This window comes from Kryptolebias marmoratus, linkage group LG22, assembly GCF_001649575.2.
Source record: "Kryptolebias marmoratus isolate JLee-2015 linkage group LG22, ASM164957v2, whole genome shotgun sequence".
NCBI lineage: Eukaryota > Metazoa > Chordata > Actinopteri > Cyprinodontiformes > Rivulidae > Kryptolebias > Kryptolebias marmoratus.
Window position 1 is genome coordinate 2,044,903 of NC_051451.1, and position 17,975 is coordinate 2,062,877.

The 17,975-nt window shown below is 40.5% G+C and overlaps 2 protein-coding genes across 2 annotated transcripts; one reads left to right on the forward strand and one right to left on the reverse strand.

The window, feature by feature from the left end:
* Nucleotides 1-2,412: 2,412 nt before the first annotated feature.
* Nucleotides 2,413-5,184, reverse strand: LOC108242985 (cytochrome c iso-1/iso-2). The gene is made up of 3 exons (XM_017428154.3): nucleotides 5,028-5,184; nucleotides 3,673-3,850; nucleotides 2,413-3,301 (listed from the first exon to the last, which is right to left on the reverse strand). Exons 2-3 carry the CDS (start codon nucleotides 3,839-3,841, stop codon nucleotides 3,156-3,158), a joined length of 315 nt encoding a protein of 104 aa, XP_017283643.1. The 5' UTR covers nucleotides 3,842-3,850; nucleotides 5,028-5,184; the 3' UTR covers nucleotides 2,413-3,155.
* A 378-nt stretch (nucleotides 5,185-5,562) lies between these two features.
* rbm45 (RNA binding motif protein 45) lies at nucleotides 5,563-17,477 on the forward strand. The gene is made up of 11 exons (XM_017428152.3): nucleotides 5,563-5,886; nucleotides 6,272-6,394; nucleotides 6,842-6,968; nucleotides 7,189-7,329; nucleotides 9,033-9,215; nucleotides 11,576-11,696; nucleotides 12,863-12,953; nucleotides 14,502-14,656; nucleotides 14,913-14,988; nucleotides 15,172-15,297; nucleotides 17,050-17,477. Exons 1-10 carry the CDS (start codon nucleotides 5,611-5,613, stop codon nucleotides 15,286-15,288), a joined length of 1,410 nt encoding a protein of 469 aa, XP_017283641.1. The 5' UTR covers nucleotides 5,563-5,610; the 3' UTR covers nucleotides 15,289-15,297; nucleotides 17,050-17,477.
* Nucleotides 17,478-17,975: the final 498 nt, after the last annotated feature.

A 17,975-nucleotide genomic window follows, 5' to 3' on the forward strand; every position in this document is an offset into this window, starting at 1 on the left:
TCAGACTGATGGGCTCAATATCGTAACTGAGTATAAAAATCCTTGGGCCAATAGTGCCCTTTGGTGGCCAAATAGAAAAATGCAGAATATAAACTAATGATAAGTAATATGGCAGAATAACAAGTCCCAGTTGTAATTCCACTGGAGGTTTTTCATTTTCCCCTATCTATCTATCGACACCCTGAAGGATTATCTCCTTCCAGTCCCAGGTGGCCACTGTTGCCTGCTGATGAATATTCTCCTCATCCCAAGGATTATATTTGCTCCCATCTAGTGGTCAGCCCTTGGGACTGTCCAGCAGTGATTTTGCAGCCTTGGGCAGCATTTGTAATACTGTGATGAAGGAACAGCAATAATTGCACAGAAAAATATGGTGTCGTTCATTTTCAAAGCCATATTTGAGAAATAGCTACATCAATAAAAAGATTTGACATACCTAAGATGAGAAACTTTGTTTAATTACTATTAGGCTCAATAATGTCAGATGTTGCTAATTTACATCATGCCTAAATTTATATTTATTGTATGTAGTAAATCCAAACTAACAATTTCTACTTAATTTAGCATCTGCAAAAACACAAAATTTATTTTTTTAATATAACTGTAAATAAATTCAGGCCGCAAAGGATAAACAGAACAATTTAAGGATGTTTTTCATCAAAATTACGGACAAATCAGAGATATATATATCCTCACAATGCCTGGAGGGTTTCACTTTAAGTCCAACACCCTGAGACTGAACACTAAGAGAAAGGAGGGAGGCAGAGGACTAGTGAGCATCAGAGCCACTATACAGGATGAAACAACCCAGATCCTGGAGTCCATCAGGAAGAAAGCCCCCAATGATGATCTGCTAAGTAAAAGTCTCAGGCAGCAGAAAACCAATGTGGAAGAGGAACCATCATGGAAAGACGGGCAGTAAACCCAGAACCTGGGTTCTGTTCGCTGCTCCTCTAAGTTTGTTGTAGTGACTTAAGTGGCCACCAGGTGTCACTAATGTCCGCAAATGTCTCATTATTTATTTTTTCAAACATCACTTTACTGAAGCTAACAGGAAATATAGGTTAAATATAATTTATTCCTGATTAAAGAAAGAACACATAAATCAAAGTTAAAATGAATACCTGAAGTTTATTTATTTTTATCACAGTTTAGCGTAGACTCGATCCACATGTAATCTCTGTTGTTTACGGCCGAACAGCTAAATTTACACAGCTCCTCTGGTTGAAAACATTCCTGTCTCGTTGCTGCTGTTAGATGAGCTTTGGTCTTGGGTGTGGGGGTGGGGGTCATGCTAATCCCTGCCCGAGCTGCTTTCAGCTGGCTCTGTTCCCAGAAAGTCTTGAAGAGCACCAGAGAATCATATAACAGAGACAGTAAAGGAGCAGGTGTGGCCCCCAGCCTGACAAGAAGCAACGCTTTCAGAAGGTCTTATCTGGAGGGGTATAATCAGACGAATCAGCTCAAGATGCTCTAGTTTGATCAAGAACGAAAGCTCAAAAAGTAAATTAATCCTACCACTCAACCAGCTAGAAAATAAACAGCATTTTCTTCAAAAATGCAGCGAATGCTGAATGAGTCACCTAAACACTGCTGAAGAAGCAGACAATGAGCTGACCTTTAATGGTTAGATTAAATATCTGAAGGAAAAGATCTGCATGTAGGATTCTGTATTCACATGTGAAAACGGTGAGAAGCCAACATGTCTAAAAGCTTCCCAGATGAGCTGACCTTGTTTGTGCTGCAGGTTAACGAGGGTCACCTGTCGCAGCAGGTGTCTGTCCCTGCCTGATGACAGGAGTATAACATGTACACATGCAGTAATCCCCACACACTGTCTTTAAAAAAAGCCTGAACCGTGAGCTGCAGGAGGTTCTGGGGTCACTCGTGTAAATTCTGATGTGCCTAAAATGTTTTCTGTAGGAGAGATGACAAACTCAACAAACTGTTCTGAAGCACAGAAACTGTAATCAGTGCAGTTCAGACTGCTGAAGAAGTCGAGTTGTTCAATAAAAGCTGAATGGAGCAAGATGCTGGCTAAAAGTAGCTAAACACTAAAAGCAGCATGTGACAAAAATGTATGCTGAAGTATTTTAAAGATAATGTTTTTGAAGGAACTGTAGAGATTTCAACACATTTCTATGGAGACTTTTGTAAATAAAGTTAAATTATTCAATAAATATAAAAGATACAAACATTATTCCTGGTTTTGTTTTATATATAATTGGTATAACAGCTGAAAGTATGCTGCAGTGGTTACATGGAAACAAATCATGGTGAAAACTATAAACAGGTGTGAATGCTGAGTCAGCAGTCACAGAAAAAAATGCCATCAGCTCAGGTGACCTGAAAAAGGATTTAACTGCACTACGCTTCAGTAGAACCTTGAATTGAAAACAAATTTACATCTGACTGGTGAAGTTTTTCCTTTTATTGATCCTTTAATTTTTCTGTCCACAATTAGACAACATAGCTTTAAAATACAGATTACAGTCAAACAAATAAAACCACTTTCAAGCCTGTGAAACCAGGTAAATAAAATCCTTCACTTCAGATGGTACCGTTTTAGTTTTCTTCTACAACACTGTCAGGCATGGTGAATGTCTGCCAGCTGGTGTCACACTCCACCTCAGCATGGATAGTGCTTTTAAAGGCAGTAATAAATATTAAATACGCCACAATTCTTAGCGGTGAAGAGGCGGATTCGAGTGTTTTGTCTGGAAACATCAGAGCTCAGAGGGAGTTCTTCAGTAGTAATGTAACATAAGGAGGCCTTGTCCAGGTTCAGTCTGTGATCCACAATTTAGATTCAGCACCACACTTTATCACTCCACCTTTGCTGACATTACATTAGTTTTTTTTAAAGTTACAAATGAAGTGTTGTCATGAAGAACAGATTGAAAGAGGTCAGACGTTTTAAAGTGGGATTTGTTAGAACAGACTCTTAAAATAAAAAAGTAAAAGAAGTGCTGCTGCAGTTTTATGTTTCTTCACTTGTATGACTTCTATGAAACGACACTTCACAAGAAGAGCTGCTTTTTCTGAATAAGATAAACAAATGTTCCATACAAATGACTAAACATAAAACCGTACAGATGTAGATGGCCAGAAAAAAAAAAAGAAGAAAGTTAAATCTTCAGGTTGTCGGAACTTTTTCATGATGTTGATGCTTTGAGGTAAGCGATCAGGTCCTGGCGCTCTCCCTTCTTTTTGATGCCAGCAAAGATCATTTTGGTGCCAGGAATGTACTTCTTGGGGTTCTCCAGGTACTCCATCAGGGTCTCCTCACTCCATGTGATACCTAGAAATAAAAAAAGTACACCACGTGATGTGAAATCAGATCTCCGTTGGTTTCTTTACAAAAAACTATGACAGAGGTTTAATAAAAAGGCCTAGCATCCCATGAAGGAATGCACGTCGCCTGCTGCTTTTCATGCCAGAGTTTTAAATGAAGATTATCTTATGCTGTGAAATGGCAGAGTTAGAGCGTTCTTATGCGACACATTAGTGCTCAGAGTATGTGCTGTGAATGACACCCGCTAAGTTTACATCCATATGTGGAAAACTGACTCAGTTATAGTCGTTTCACCGCCCACCTTCTGCCTTTTGTGACAGACGATGATAATAAATTCATTCATGTATAAAGTCCCACCGAGAAGAGCCTGAACTGACCTTTACTCTTGTTGGCATCTGTGTAGGAGAAACCCGGTGCCTGTCCGGTCTTGCGTCCGATCAGACCCCAGAGGTTGGGGCCCACCTTGTGCTTGCCCCCTTGCTCGACTGTGTGGCACTGAGCACACTTCTGGACAAAAACCTTCTTTCCTTTATCCACGTCACCCATAATAATCAGCTGGGGAGACACGATGAGGGCAAACAGGACACAGCCAGGAATAAGAAAAAGACACTGATTAAATAAGTCGTTACTGTGTAAAATAAACACTAACAGTCAGTAATGTCACAGATCCTGTCTGCCTAAAGGATGTTTTGTGTTGCCGTCTGACCTTCGCTGCTTCCATAAGGTGACATCTCTTTCTGCTGGCTTTCCTACACACCAGTCATCCTGCCGAGGTTCATTCAAGCAAACCCACAGGAAACTGAGCCACTGCTGCCATTTTCTCCTCCTAATCCTCCCAGATGAAATGGCCAGGTTTGAGGGGTAATTAAGCTTAGATTTAATGGTATAAAACCAGATGGGGACAGCTTTGGGTGTGTAAGTCTTGTGAAGGGAAGCCAACACTAATGAACTTAGCTGAAGGTGTTTAAATCAAACATGTGGACGAACAAGCTTCATTTCTTTGTGCATTGTTTCTTCTAATTTAGTCTTTATACTATAGGTTTTAGCTTCAAGGTCTGCTGATGATCTTCAAGTGACCTCTGTGTACTTGTTCAAAGCGCTTCTACGAACTAGATTTAAAATAACTGTTTTTAAAACATCTATTATTTCCTGAGTAATAATGGTAACCAGGTTGCTAGCTTGACTGGCAAGCACTGCGGCAGAGTTTAGCTCCGGGTTTATATAATACCTTACGGTAATTTATCTCATTTAGAAATGGAAAAATACATTTAATAACTTCAGATCAGCACTTTTTAATTCGCAGAACAAAACGGACCGATTTCCAGCTTGGGTCGACCGGACTGGCCTGCTACTAAAATTAGCCGCCGGGTCTCCAGCTCCCATCAAGGTTGTCAAGGATGCTTCAATGTCGCTGTCGGAACAGCACACACGACGCCTCTGTTTCAGCTACCGTATTCGTAATTATCTCCAGGGGAAATCCTTAAACTTTATGTTAACATCAACCACCAATTAAACCAAGATTGATGCCGCATTACAGTGTTATAACGGGTTGCGTTATTTAACGGTACACTCTACGCAAAGAGCGCAACCGAGCTATTCACTAACATGGACGCTAACGGTACTCTTACTACCGCCTTTTTTCCTTCTCATCCTCTTTCTGAACAAATGGTCGCGGGCTCAATATCACACTGACAAATTAATATAATGTAAAGTTAAAGAAACAACAACTTACCTTTAGATTTTAAAATGTGCCGGGTGAAAATCTTCTGGACGTTGGTACAACGTGTCCCCCTCGGTCGACGAGCGGTTAGTAGAGAACGTAAGGAAGGTCACTTCACTTAAGAGGCACCGGCTTTTTACGTCATTACGCAATCACGTGCAGATTGTTTTAGCCACGCTCGTGATACGTTCAGTAGCAGCTAGGAATTATTCGTCAAAATACATGTTTGTCAGGCAATGCATCCCAAACCAACAATATTATCTTTTTGTAGCTTTTTTTAAAAATATGTCATAGTGTCCCTCTGGTTTATTTTTTCAACTTATTTATCTATTTAGTTCGTACGTGACACGACGGTTGTAAACGGTTAACTATCGTCTTGAGATAAATTCAATATTTGATTAAAGAATACTAGCAAGTTTACGAAGGCTGTTAACAAAGAAGATTCTTACCAAATAAAAAGCATCTGATTTGAATGTATAGTTGTTTTTCATTCCATACTGTCAGAGTTCAAAGTTGAACATGAGTTTTCCGAGGAGCACTCGAAGGCACCACCAACTGCCGCAGCAGCTTTTAACGTTCGCAGAGACAAGCTAACATGGAGGACAGCTCCTCAAAACAAATGCCCGAGAACCTCGACGACCCTCCCAATAGTCGACTTTTCGTGATCACGAGTCGGTGTATAACAGAAGATGAGATTCGGGAAAGTTTCTCTGAATATGGGGACATCCAGGGTGTCTGGGTGGTCAAAGACAAGCAAACAAAAGAGTCCAAAGGTGTCGCCTACGTGAAGTTCGCCAAGTCCTCACAGGCCTGCTTAGCTATGGAGGAAATGCACGGAAAAGTGTTGATTGAAGATACTAAACCAATTAAGGTAGGGTCACGTCTGGGTTACGTCTGGGTTGCAGTTACATTAAGGGAGAGAAGCAGTGTTAGCTGCCTACTTTAATATCTTAGAAGAATGAACTGAAACGCTAACATGCTAGCAGCAGAAGAGACGCTCACGAGCTCCACCATTCATCGTATTTTAACCAGGCCCCAGATGCATCTACAGGCTTTTGAAAGTTCAAATAACTCCTTCCGACTAACTAAAACACTGTAATCGTTTGCTCTACATCTTTGGATTAGTAGCTGGCAAATTTTCAGCTTATTTTTCTTTTTAATTTCAGTTGTTTACTTCTGAACTTCCTGGCAGTTGTGATTGTGTTGTTACAGACTGCTGTGCGTATGTTTAACCCTTTTTGTGATTTGTTGTGTAGGTATTTATTGCTCAGTCACGGTCGTCCACAAAACACAGAGATGTGGAGGATGAGGACCTGACGAGGATTTTTGTCATGATCCCAAAGACCTTCACAGAGGAGGATCTCAAGAACACGTTCAAAGTAATGTTTGTCTGTAGTGTTCAAACCTGTCATCTTTTCCACCCCGTGCACCAACAGGACACTGAGCCTGAAGACAACGATTCCAGACTACAACAAAGATCTTACGTGATTTGTTAGTGTTGGGGATGACTCTCAGCTACTACCTCACCAAATGTTAGCTTAATATCTGTAAAACTGTGCGAGTCAGAGCCATTTTTCTGTTTGCTAAGGTCAGTTAGCTGTAGCCGCCATGTTGAATTGAGCTGACTCCAAAAGTTAATCATTTGTTGATCTACATCCACTAATTACTTCCTGAAATTTTGATTAAAATCTGTCCAGTGGTCCATGAGATATTTTGCTAACAGACGAATGCATGCATACACCCAGGTGATTAGCTGGTTTCATCTGTCATGGCTCCACGCCGTAATAATCTGAATCTTTTGCCTGTTTTGCTCGACTGTTTTTCAGGAATATGGAGATATTGAATATTGTGTCATCATTAAAAACCGGACCACAGGTGAAAGTAAAGGACTCGGCTACGTGAGGTACTACAAGCCCTCCCAAGCTGCCCTCGCAATAGAGAACTGCGACAAATGTGAGTTGGTGCCAAATTATTTCACTGTTTCACTTGAAGTGACTCAAAGAAGGAAGCATTGACTTCAGATTTATCCTTTAAATATCAACTATTCCTTATGGTAGTGTTTACATCACAATTTAAAGTCTGTTTTCTGAAAACTCACAGATTAATTTACCAGATTTCAGTAATGATGCTTTGTTGTTGTGTTTGTTACCTAAAACTGTACTGTTGTCTCTAGCTTACAGGGCCATCCTGGCTGAACCTCGATTCAAGGCTAACGCTTCAGAAGATTACTCTGCAGGAGGAGGAGGAGGAGGACCGGGACCAGGACCAGGACCAGGACCAGGACCGGGACCCAGAGCAGATTACTCCAGCTATGGTAACTCAACGATACAAGGAATACGACTTTGTTTTGCTTCTGATAACAGCAGTTTGTATGAGGAGCTGCTACCAGTTTTATCTTTGTGTGAGATGTTTGGTCGGGTGAAGAAGGCCGGGGCAGTAAGGCCATGTTAGAGGTTAACCACATGTCTGTTCTTAGCGTAAGAAATTTGTCTGTAGCTTTTATTTTCAGTTGCTCAGATCTGGTTAATTTCCTGTCAAACATTTTGAGTAACTCCCTGTAATAAAACCAAAGCAATTAGAGACTTTGTTTTCTTTGTGGCAACAAACAGCTGTATGGAGAACATACACAAATATATCACCAATCACTGAGCAGAACTGATGATGGCTGATAGAAAATCTTTAGCCTACCAGCCAACTCTTCTGTCCGAACTCCAAAAGTCCCAGAGGTGGTGATGGAACAAGGAAGACAGACTCGGGTGATCCGGTCAAAGGTCAAGGTCACAGATCAGCCCATTCTCTACCTCTGCAGCTGTATGATAGGAATCTTAACTCCACAGGTGACAGGGTCAAAGGTCAAGGTCACAGGTGACCTTGGACTCTAACTATGTAACCATGGGATGTAGGAATCAAGTAAAAACTAATGAACAGATTTGGATGACATTTTCAGGAAATATTGGGGTTTTCACCAAAAAAAAAATGGATTAAATGTTGGTGCTGATCCAGATTATGATCCTGATTGGAGTGTTTTTTAATCACGCTGTGGCCTTGGTGGAGGTTTGCGCTCTCTGAGTGTTTCTAGTTAGGTTGATTTTGGCTTCAGACAATCACTAAAACTGTAATCAACAACAACAGCTAGAAAGATTGTGCCATATTCTGGTGCATGAGCATCTGGCCTCCTAAACTGATCAGAAAGGATGTTTTCTACAGCAGTGTATCGTAAAACGGCAGAATAGTTAGCTTCTTTTAGGTTTGCCTGTGTCTCTGCTCATGTATGAACGCATCGATGATTGATCGCAGCCTTCTGAATTAGAATTGAATCATAAGGTGCTTAAAGATTTTATTTATCCGACTTACTTTGACCTTATTCAGCCGTCCACTCCCCTCAGGTCCTCAGATAAGGTTTTCTGGTTGTACAATAAGGCGCCATGTTGTTCCCGCGGTCCTCGCCTGTGGAACAGCTGGGATAAGTTAGGAGCTGACGTTCTTATAAGCAAACTCAAAACTCACCTGTTCAGTCTAATTTCTTTTTTACCAACTTTTGTATTAGTTTTATCTGTTAGTTTCACCGTTTGAGTTTTACCCAAATTACATTTGAATATAACTTATTTTACATGTTTTATTCAGACTTAATTACTTTTATACTCATTTTAAAGAAAATAATAATAATAGTAACTTATTTTATTTTAACATGCATTTTATTTATGTTTTTTGTTTGTTCATTTCTACTTTCTCCCCTCTTTTGTTTGCTTGTTTGTTGCTTTTCTTTTATGTGTTGTTTTGCTTGTATCTGGTGTAAAGCTCATTGTGTATGAACACATGAAGTTTGATTGATTAATACGGATAACTGTTTGTCAGAACATCACTTAAAATAACCAGGATATCATCCATCCATCCATCCATCCATCCATCCATCCATCCATCCATCCATCCATCCATCCATCCATCCAGGGTCAGGTTGCAGGAAGACACGGGCCTAAAATGCCTAAACTGATCCTTATTTTGTCTCTATGTTGTTAGCGATGCCTGCAGCTGATCCCGGGAACTACGCGCTCATGGAATACCGCTACAGTGAATTCACACGCACTCTGATGCTGTCCACGCGGGCCGCACTGACCCAGGAGCAGATTTTTGCCCTGTTTGACCTCGTCCCTGGGATGGAGTACTGCGAGCTGCAGAGAGAACCGTTTGGAATGGGCAAAGGTAAGCAGCCAAACACAAAGTAAAGATATCAGTCATCTGGGATGACTGACGGGTTTAATGGATTGCAGTCAAAGCAAAAAAGGGGTGTTTTTGATAATTAGCTATCAGTGTGGAAGGATGTTGACCAAAAAATGATATTATGATGGAAAAATTTGTTCTGGAAGTTTCTCCATTCTGTTTGTGAAGAATGTGCTCTTTAGTGTCCGTCAGCATGAAAGATGAGCGATCATTGCTCATGGACCATTGGATGGATTTTAATGACATTCTCAGAAAGTTATCATGGCATGTACATGTAGCAAGACCACCTGTAGCCTCACAACTCATTCATCCTCTACATGTTCTTAATCTGTTAAATAAACAATAAACGATGGGTCAGGCAATGATCGAGCTAAATCATTCATTCATTTCTCAACTCAGATGAAATAAAACATTTTATGACAGACATTGGCAAAGAGCCAAGCTAACTGCTTTGTGAAGGAATAATCTGAGAATTTCCAGCCAATCAGAGCGATTCCTCAGCTTCAGCCCGGTGTGAGAACCAAGTTCCAGGAAGTTAAACACAGGACTTTCTGTTGCTGCCTATTTAAGGATTTCATTCATTTAGACCCATTCTGATGATAAATTGGTAACCAGTGGACTGATTTTAAAAATTCAAATTGTGTTGGATTTGTCTTTAAAAGCTCGATCCAATGGTCCCAAAAAATGTTGTGTTTGATGAGGTTATAAAAGTCAGGTGGCCTTGATAGTACATCTGCCACTATCAGAGGTCCAGCACAGGCTGAAGGATTGGGAGGTAAAGTTAGAGGACCGACTGAGACGGTTTGGACATGAGCAGAGGAGGGACAGTGGGTATATGGGTAGAAGGATGTTAGAGACACAGCTGTCAGGAAAAAGACAAAGGGGACATGTACGGATGCAGTTAGAGAGGACATGGAGGACAGAGGACGCAGAAGACAGAGTTAGACGGAGGAGGATGACTCGCTGTGGAAACCCCTGATAAGGGAACCGCTGAAAAAAGAAGAAGAAGAAGAAGTTCATCTACAGCTGACTAACTTTTAGAGTCAGCTCAATTCAAGATGGCTACTACAGCTAATTTATATTAGCCAACACTATGGCTACAACTCAATCAAATTCACCAATACTGAGCTATAATTTGGCATGGTAGCAGCTGAGAGTCATCCCTAACGTTTATTCTGGTCTCTAATTGATTGAACGTGTTTCTTCAGTCTGCTAGTTTCTCACTGGGCTGTGACCCTTGGGCTGTAAATGTCTTCTAACCTTTGCAAGGGTTCTTAGTTTTCTTGTGTGAGTCGTACAGCTTTTCGACAAAACTGTTCTAGTTTTAAATGAAACACGTCACAGACAAGGATGATTCTAAATCTGTTTTCAGACGTTACAAATGAATTTTGTTCACATTAATCTGTGCTGCCACTTTGTGAGTCAGCAGAGTAGTTGGGCTGAAGTTCAGTTTGTCCTAGTAGAGTTCCCGTAGCTTCCTGTAGTGGAAACATGTTTCAGTAAAACTCTGTTTTCACATCCTGTTCATCTTTTCTTCACTGAACACAGAAGAGTACAGCTGCTGAAGTTATAACCTGACTTTTAGGAATGATTTAAAAAGTTTGATTGTTCTGATTCGTATGTTAAGTTAGCATCTATGCTAATAGCTGATCAGAAGCTTGTGATTAACAGGATTTAAACAGTATGATTTTGTGTACTTTTATGCATGAAAATATATTAATTGGGTAAAATAAAGGAGTTAGTCTGTATTCTGTCTGCAGATCAGATTCCGTGTTACCAGCTGCCTCCTGGTGTTTATCCACAAACCTGATAATCATAGATAATCCAGATGCATCAATAACCATTTTAAAGATCTTCTGAATTAGAATTCAGTTGAATCATGAGGTGCCTAAAGATTCCCCCCCTCCTCAGCATAGCCACAGATTTGTTGCAGGCTCTGGAGCCCTTTTCAATTTAGTTCCCAAGATTTTAGATAGACAGTATTGCCAAAAGTATTCACTCGCCTCCCTTCACATAAATATGAACTTGAGTGCCATCCCATTGTTAATCCACAGGGTGTAATATGATGTTAGCTCACACTTTGCAGCTATAAGAGCTTCAACTCTTCTGGGAAGGCTTTCCACAGGTTTAGGAGTGTTTCTGTGAATTTTTCACCGTTCTTCCAGAAGCTCATCTGTGAGGTCAGACCTGATGTTGCTGGTTTGTTTGAACAAACCTACCAACTCAGTGGGATGCTGAGTTTAGTGTCTCCATCTAGTCTTCGTCAGTCACAGTCCAGTGGTCTGACTCTGAACTGACAGTCAGCCCTATAAAACTAGACTTTTTGTGTGTCGTGCTTCCAGGTTACGCTGTGATTCGCTACAACAATCTTGGATCGGCGATTTATGCCAAAGAGAAGCTGAACGGCTTTGAGTATCCGCCTGGAAACAGGATCCAAGTGTATTTCCATGACGATGGAGAGAGGTGTGTACACCTGCATGCAGTATGTTTACTAAAACAACACTGAGCATTTATGTGAAAGGGCAGAAGTTAAAGAAGACTGTCAAAGTTTAATATTATAAACTAAGGTGCTAACAAAAGTGCACGATGCCCACAAGTTAAAAACAAAAAACTGGTCATGTAAATTAACATCAACCCAGAGCTCATAGTAGATATTAGAATAGAATAAATATGGTCTAATTGTAAACGTTTTGTAAACATCTACATCTGGTTTTATATTTAGATAAATCCTGGCATTTTGCCTAAATTTGACCCCCTGTCTCCTGCATTATTTAGGACACTGACCCGTTCCATTACATTTCTGATTCCTGATTTTTCTCCCCAATCATCAGGAGCACAATATTCAGCTTTTTCATTTAGACCAATATTTTTACATGTAAATAAGAAAGTTAATACTCCAACTAATTAGTAAATAAACAAAGAAGTGAACATATTTATATAAAAAAACAACAAGTGATTAATAAATAATCTGTAAGAACTAATGATTTATTTCTTACTTGTGAATTATCTTTACGTATTTTACATTTTATTTATCACAGAAGTAAATAAATATGCAAACAGATGTGACTTTTAATCTCTTTTGGACAACTTTTAGGTTTGTTTTTATACTCATGATATTTATTTCCTACTCAAATACTTACTGAAAGTTAAAAAAAAAAAGAAAAATCGTAATTATTTCCTCACTTTTACTAACATTAACTTTCAGAGCTTAGTGAAATAAAAACAGTATTTTCAGGTAAAATGGCAATATTTGATACATATGTATGTTTTCCCATAAATATTTACTTAATGTAGGTTTTTGGATATTTCAGTCTCTGAAATAACAAAATTGTCATTTTGTTATAAAAGTCAGCTTTAATGAATAAATCTAAGCAACATTTTGTTTTGTAATGTCTGAGAGGCTCAATGATTGGGAAAATAAATCATTTTAATAAAGAAATCTAATATTTAAAGAAGTTTTACAATGAACAGTCACGGGTGTGAGGTGTCCCTGAACGCATCATGAAGCTCCATGTGGAGCGTTTTAGTTGGTTACTGCTGATACTGACTTGTTTCAGAGTGATGTAAATTTGAATGAGTGTGTGGTGCTGGGATGGAAGTTTAAACAGCATTTTTGTTTTTGTGTGCAGTCCCGTCAGTCGGATGTCGAAGCAGTTTGTCCAAACGCAGATAATGACTTCAGGATGGAACGGAGCCTCCAGCAGCCAGATGATGAAACCTGTGAGTTCTGAATTAAAACGATTTCACAACACCATGTTCACTTTCTGCTTTCATTTGCCAAACTATGGAACTAAAAAGTGATTATAGCCAAAACTCTAGTATGCATTTGAACACAGACATAAAATGATCATTTTTAGTGCTAAATGTACATGAATGTCAGGATTTCTCTCACATACGAATTACTGTCAACTAGTTGGACTCCAACAGGACAAACTATGCTACAATCAATAGAAAGATGATATAAACAAACCTTGAAAATGTTCGATAAAAAGTCAGATTTATCATTATTGTTGAATTTCAACTAACTGTAGTTTTAATCCTGAGAATTTATCCTCAGAAAACATGAAGAAATGAACGGAGATCTTACTTGTGTGTAAGATTCTTCATGTTCTGGCTCCCCCTCGTTTGAAGAATTTGGGTGAATGTCATTAAAATTGTTACCATGGTGGGCTGTAAAGTCTGACACAAAGGACAGTCAGGTGTCTCTTATCCTGCAGCACGTCTCCCACAGCTGGTGTCTCTCTGGGCTGCAGCCGGTTCAATAATTATTAATCATCTGCATGGTTTTAGACCTGGACCTTTTCTGACCTCTTCAGACAGGTTGGAGTCGCCCGCAACAACTCTGAGACTGCTTTGAGAGAAAATTAGTCCTGTGACGGGACTGTGATCCATGTGAGGAACTTGAACCCCCCAGTGAGACACTACCATGTGGAACATGACATCCTATGGGTTGTTTAAAACAGGTTTTAGCTTTTCAGTTGCAGTTGGATTGCAGTAAACACAAGTCTGACCTGCCTTTGGACGTAGTTTGGACCACCTGGACACCTTTGACAGTCTGAACAGCAGTCTGTCCTGATCCTGGATTCAGGACTTCCTGCTGAACTGAGGCGACCCCACACAGGCTTCTGACGGGATATTCCAGGCTTAAACAAGTTGATTATTGATAATGAAACAGCTATCCCTGGGAATATTCTGAAAATACTGTTTTATTTAGTTAGCTTTCTCAGCTAAAAGTTTTATTGAACTGTTTATTGGAGCTCTTCTTAATAAAAAAGTCTGTTTTGTTAATCAAAGTGGATTACAGGATGTTCAAATTCATCTAATCGTTCAGAGTGTCAGAGCTGTGTTTTACTGGGGACCAGTCTTTGCTCTGAGCTCTGTGAAGCCACTGATCAGTTTGTGTCTTTAGTTTTTCCTATATTGATCTGTTAGCTAATTAAGCTTATTAAGAAACAAGTCAACAAAAATGGGACTCAGATGTTTGAATGCTTTGTAATATTTACAGAAACAACAGACCTGCTGATGTCCTGTTTGTTGCTCCCTGACAGCCCTCTGTGTGTGTGTGTGTGTGTGTGTGTGTGTACCTGCGTACGTCATGTGCCTTTTGTCAGTTGTTCATCTGTTGGAATGTACTCTTTTATTTATCCACCTCAGATGAAAACTGGCCTGTAGAGATAAATCTGACACATTTATGTGATGTACACCTGATGAATTAACGTGCTTTGGCCCTTTTTAAATAAACGGAACATTTCATCCTGTCTCTCCCAGGGCTACTCTTGCTCACCAGCGTCTCGGATTCAGGCAGACATTACCTTACCGGCTCTGAAGAAGCTCGCTCCGCCCGACAGCATCACCAGAGAGCGGCTGTTTGTCGTGTTCCACCCCTCCCCTCTGCCCCACGACGTGCTGGAGGACATTTACTGGTAAATGTACCGTTTTCAGCAGCATCATTTTATAACACTGAAGCAGGTCTGCATGCTGTCACAACACGGCCACAGTAAAACTGTAAGACAAGAACTGCCTGTGGAGCAGAAGGTCAAAGGTTCACTGGGTTACTCTGAGGTTGGTTGGAGCAGATTGCTCAGTGGTTGTAAATGACGCAGTAATGCTGCTATAAAACGATTCTTCAAACAGTCAGCACTGATGGATATCTCTCTGGGTCTCCTCGTGTCTCTGCAGTCGCTTCGGTTCTCTTATCGAGGTCCATCTGGTTCCAGGAAGGAAGGTTGGCTACATGAAGTATGCTGACAAGCAGGTAAGTCTCAGAGCAAATAAAGATGATCGGGTTTAAATAAAGGCCTAGTTTCCCTTGAAGGAATGCATGTCACCTTCCACCTCTCATGCCGGTTTTGGTAGAACCTTGAAAATGTTCCACATGATCTCTTGTGATGCTGTGAGATGTCCCGCCCTGTGAATGACTGAATGATGTGTCCCACAGAGTGCTGATGAGGCCATGGCAGCGCTGAACGGTCAGGTCATTAATGGAGTAAAGATGAAGGTGATGCTGGCTGATCCTCCCAGAGAGGAGTCTCACAAACGCCCTCGTACCTACTAGGACTGAACGGTAAGTGTCAAAGGTCACAGAAGGAAGTGGAACTACCCGATTTTGATGTTACACGATAAGCAGTTTTTTCCTCGCCTTTGGTTTACTTTGTACAAAAACATGGAGAGAGGGCGCAGACTGCACGTTTCTGAAGTTTCTGTCCGTGTGTTGTTGAACAAAAAGACTAAATTGGATGTGCTGACTGAGCAGTAAAATGTTAGTGACCTCAGATAAAGAACATCTGAAATGTTCTGCACATGATGTCAGTGAATGTTCTGGATCAGGAGACTGCTCGAGTTGATCTGGATAACCAGCTTTTATGACATATGACTTCAACTACAACACATTAATCTTCTCTCTGTCTGAGGAAACTTTATTACACTGAGACCTTCATGTCAGCTGCAGTCTACCTGCTGGGCTCTTTTTGGATGTGAAGCACCTTGTGATTTTTTTTTAAGAATAATTACTTCCAAGGAGGTGCTCTAAGAACTATGGGAGAAATAAAGTCCACTCTCTGTCAGTTCTGGGCTTTTATTTATCAGGACATAATAAAATGGATCTAGTTTTCATGCAGGTTTGAAAATTGTTAAAATCTAATCATAAGTGAACAAAACACAACAGATTCCACCGTGTCATTATTTCTTAAACAAGTCAGCACACCGTGAGCTCCTCTGTAGACCGAAGGATTCTGCAGTCAGATGTGAGGCCATCTGTTGGACCAAACACAGCAGCTACTGCCTGGTTCACACAGCAGACTTTAAGATTGTCATCTGACTTTCAAATCCTAAGAGACCACACACGTGGCGATAAAAACCTTAGGAATGAGAGGTTTGATCGGACAGTGTGTGGTGTCCAGCCACACGGCAGGAGCAGCAGAGCACATGAACCGGTTTCACTCACGAACATTCAGATTCCAGACAGGAAATCCAAACAAACCATCCCAACAAACATGGCTGTAAAATCGCGGTGGCAGCTTCGGTCCAACTCCTCTCCTTGTCATTTTGGTTCTGATATGCCTTACATGAAATGTTGCCCAAACATTCACATTGTTGGCACACATCAACGAGTCAGTCCTCCATCTCTGATGTCCACCAGACTTTGAGCCATTTTAGAATCCCCTCCATGCTGACATCACCGCGCTTCCTGATTGGCTACCTGTCACGTTCAACAGGCTGCGTTCTCCTTCGTCCTTGGGGGAACACATCGGGCCAAGACAGTCCAGCTTGGTGAATGTCGGAGCTGTCCTGACGTCCTTCTGAGCGGACCAGATCACTCTTAACACGCCACACATGGCAGGAATATCGCTTAGGAGTCATCCCGACAATCAGGGCGTTCTAAGATTGGCATAAATCGTCCTAAAAATCTTTCTGTGTGAACGAGGCATAATCTAGAACAGAACAGCTGAAAAAGAAAAGAATCAGGGTGCTGCAGTGGTCCGGTCAGTCCAGAACCTGAAATGCTGTGGTGAGCAGGAACAAATATCTGCAAACATCACTGAACTGAAGCAGTGTTAGAAAGAAGAGGGGACCAAAATAGTTTTTCCAGCTCTTCCAGTTTGGCTTCATTGGAATCTGGTGTTTTTGTAACTTGAGGTTAGATTGGAATCATTTTAGAATTTGGTACAGACCAGGTCCTGATAGAAGAAAACGGCAGCATTGACAGAGGGTGGACTTTCCTTTTCCTGACTGTTTTTAGTCAAAATAGCCAGTAACTCTGAGATGTTTCCTTGTTTCCTTGTACCTGTCAGTAACCCTGCAGCTTCTTGTCTCCCAGGTGACTGTTGCCATGACACTATGACACCTGACCTGACAAATCAACAGACATCTACACCTTCTCTCGACCTCTGACCCCGACCTTTGACACCTGTCTGACTCAAAACCAGTGTGAACAGCAACATGTACAGTGTGTTGTGGTCAGCCATGCATTGTTTTTTTATGTGTAGACTTTTAGCTTTTAGGACTGTTGAAAACATGTTAACTTTTAATTAAACCTTTATCACGCTGTCATTAAGACGGTGAGCAGAATTTTCTTTATTGAAAGCTGTTGGCAAGATGCTGCAGTTAAAAGGATAAAACAGCTTAGTCTAAAGTTAGTTCAGATCTGGTCTTAGTTTGGTTCTCTGACTGTAATCCCGTAATGTTGATCCACTTAAAAAGGTGTTTGTTCTTTCAACAAATAAAAAGACAAAATCCAACACCGTGTCCTGGCTGTCCTCTTTTTCTTCTCTGTGCATGAGGCTCAACTACAAACTTCATTTTAGTAAAGTTGACCACCAAAAACAAATCGAGAAAGCAGATTTATCCATCATTTGCAAACTGATGAGTACTACAGCGTATTAGTTATTCAGAGGGGGGGGTGAGGAGGAAAGTTTGTTTTAGTTTTAGAAAGAAGGTGTAGATTTTATTGACAGAACAAAGTCTGCTTTGAAGACTTCAGAGGAAGTGACCTGCACTGTGCTCCTGAACCAGTCTTTGTTCCCCCCGCCAAGGAGATGACGTTTTCAGTCTTCGCCATCTTCCTAAACTCTAGATGTTTAGAGTACTTAGTGTACAGGTGCTGGTCATAAAATTAGAATATCATGAAAAAGTAGATTGATTTCAGTAATTCCATTTAAAAAGTGAAACTTGTATATTATATTCATACATTACATACAAACTCATATATTTCAAATGTTTATTTCGTTTAATTTTGATGATTAC

Coding starts and splice junctions, on each gene's coding strand:
- LOC108242985 (XM_017428154.3), bottom strand. CDS start 3,841: ATGGGTGACGTGGATAAAGGAAAGAAGGTTTTTGTCCAGAAGTGTGCT. Junction 3,302..3,672: donor AGATGCCAACAAGAGTAAAG/GTCAGTTCAGGC, acceptor TTTTATTTCTAG/GTATCACATGGAGTGAGGAG.
- rbm45 (XM_017428152.3), top strand. CDS start 5,611: ATGGAGGACAGCTCCTCAAAACAAATGCCCGAGAACCTCGACGACCCT. Junction 5,887..6,271: donor AAGATACTAAACCAATTAAG/GTAGGGTCACGT, acceptor TTTGTTGTGTAG/GTATTTATTGCTCAGTCACG. Junction 6,969..7,188: donor AATAGAGAACTGCGACAAAT/GTGAGTTGGTGC, acceptor TGTTGTCTCTAG/CTTACAGGGCCATCCTGGCT.